Source organism: Chondrus crispus, genomic scaffold, assembly GCF_000350225.1.
Source record: "Chondrus crispus Stackhouse genomic scaffold, scaffold_11, whole genome shotgun sequence".
NCBI lineage: Eukaryota > Rhodophyta > Florideophyceae > Gigartinales > Gigartinaceae > Chondrus > Chondrus crispus.
Window position 1 is genome coordinate 24,950 of NW_005178983.1, and position 2,172 is coordinate 27,121.

Here is a 2,172-nt window from a genome sequence, read left to right on the forward strand (position 1 = left end):
GCCGCCGGCTGCCACGGACGTCTCGGGCGCGCTGCCGGCTGCCACGGACGTCTCAGGCGCGCCGCCGGCTGCCACAGGCGACGCGGACGGCGGCGACCCGCTCGCGGGCGCGGGCGCGGGGCTTGCCTCGAGCACGTCGGGCACGGGGCTTGCCTCGAGCACGTCGGGCACGGGGCTTGCCTCGAGCAAGTCGGGCGCGGGGCTTGCCGCAAGCACGTCGGGCACGGGGCAGGTAGGCGCGTCGCCAAAGTCGGTGGGCGCGCCGACCTCGTCCTCAAACTTGGGGTTTGGCACGGGCAAGAAGATGTCTTCGTCGCCGATGTTGCGGTTGTCGCCGCACACAGTGAACGTTTCCGACTTGTCCTCGAAGCTGCGACCGAAGGCGCAGAGGTTGATCTCGTCGCCAGTGTCCGGGTCGAACTGCAGGGGCCAGTAGAACAGAAAGTCCACGCACATCTCGTCGGTCGTCTCGAAACCGAAGCGCGTGCTGGGGCGCTTGGACGTGTCGTACGTGCACGTCGTGACCATCTGCTGCCCCGGCTTGAGCACGTACGGAGGGTCGAACTGCCGGATCTGCTGGAACTTGTCGCTCCAAAAGTTGATCTTGTTCATCGTGTCGACGTAGGTGCCGTTGGCGGAGAAGACGTTGGTGTAGATGTCCCTGCCGGTGGTGTGCATGTGGAGAAAGCTGCCGAAGATGTTGATGTTGGTGCTGAATTTGGAGGTGCACTCGGACGGGCACGAGTGCTCGTACTCGAAGTCGGTCTTCACCTTATCGCCGTAGCGCGACAGCAGGCCGTCCCCGAGGAGGAGAGCGCCCGATTGTTGGTTGCGCATTGTGTCGGTGTAGAACAGGCGCACGCCGGATTTGTCGATGTTGCCCTTCACGAGCTTGCTGTTGTCAAAGTGGGTCTCCATGACGAGGAAGGGCCTTTTCGCATCAATCAGGATGCCTGCCTCTCTCGGGATGACGACCCTGCCGGCGCCCTTCGCGTCTGCGGTCACGTGGGCATGGAGAGTGCCAAAGCAAAAGAGATGGGTGAATCAAAAACGAGTCAGCACGAAAACGATGGGAATGCCGCCAAGGACAAAGAAACCAGATGAAAGAAACAAAGATGAAAGAAACACAGATGAAAGAAACAACGTACATCCATACACAAAGGTGGAGCAGCCGGCGGCCGGGTTTGCCAGCGGCCCGTTGATGCCGTTGAGCGACATGCACGTGGTGGTGTTCTTGGTGAGCCGAGCATATCCTGCGTTGGTGCACTGGAAGACCACGAAGTGGTGGACCATATCGATAGGGGCGTCGATAATGGGCTCCGCCGCGACAATCATGCGCTTGCCGGCGGGGCCGAGGTCAAACCTGCGCGTGGTGCACGCGTACGTGGTGGTCATGTTGGACAGGACTTCGTAATCCGTGGCGCGGATCTCGAAACTACCGTCGACATCATCCGGCAGCGGGGGGTCGCCTGCGGGTGGCTTGGAGTCCGGGTCGTCGCGGTCCGTGAACAGGGAGACGCCCATGGCGCCGCGGTTACCGCCATGGTAAGCAAACTCATTCCCGTAGGCGTAAATGAGGCTGTTCCTGCCCGCGACCAGCGGCATATCCTGGGTGTCATGTGCGTCGATCGGGCGGACGACCTCAATGAGCAGCTGGCCGTTTTCGAGGTCGCGTGCGCATCGGCGCACGGTCCAGCTGCCGTCGTCCTGGCACGCGTCCGGGAGCGGGAAGGCGCCGGGGGACTCGGTGAGCGGGTAGGGGACGAACGGGACGTAGCGGTCCGTGACGTCGCAGGCGGCGTCGGCGGTGAACTCGGCGGTGACGATGTCGCCGCCCAGCATGCTGCCGGACGTGGCCTCGGACACGCCGACGCCGGCCCACATGGCGGACGCGGAGGCGTTGACGACGGCGCGGTCGGTGACGCGCAGGGCCAGGCTGGCCGTCCCCGCGCGCAGGTCGGCGCCGTACCACAGCTCGCCCGTGGCGTCGAAGCGCACCGGGCCCGCGTCGTACAGCGCCGCGTCCGGCTCCAGCGCTAGCGCTAGCGCGAGGAGGGCCGGCAGCAGAAGTAGCAGCTGCGGAGGCGCGCGCGCCGCGCGGTGAGGGGATGCCATGTTTTGGGAATTGGCGTGGCGGGGTGTCGGTAACTTTTAGGCAGGAGGCGCGGGTGC

The 2,172-nt window shown here is 64.8% G+C and overlaps 1 protein-coding gene across 1 annotated transcript; it reads right to left on the minus strand.

Annotated features, from left to right (window-relative positions):
• Window positions 1-1,391: 1,391 nt before the first annotated feature.
• CHC_T00001704001 (hypothetical protein) lies at window positions 1,392-1,619 on the minus strand. The gene has a single exon (XM_005712823.1). The coding sequence runs from the start codon at window positions 1,617-1,619 to the stop codon at window positions 1,392-1,394; it is 228 nt and encodes a 75-aa protein (XP_005712880.1).
• Between the last annotated feature and the right edge of the window lie 553 nt (window positions 1,620-2,172).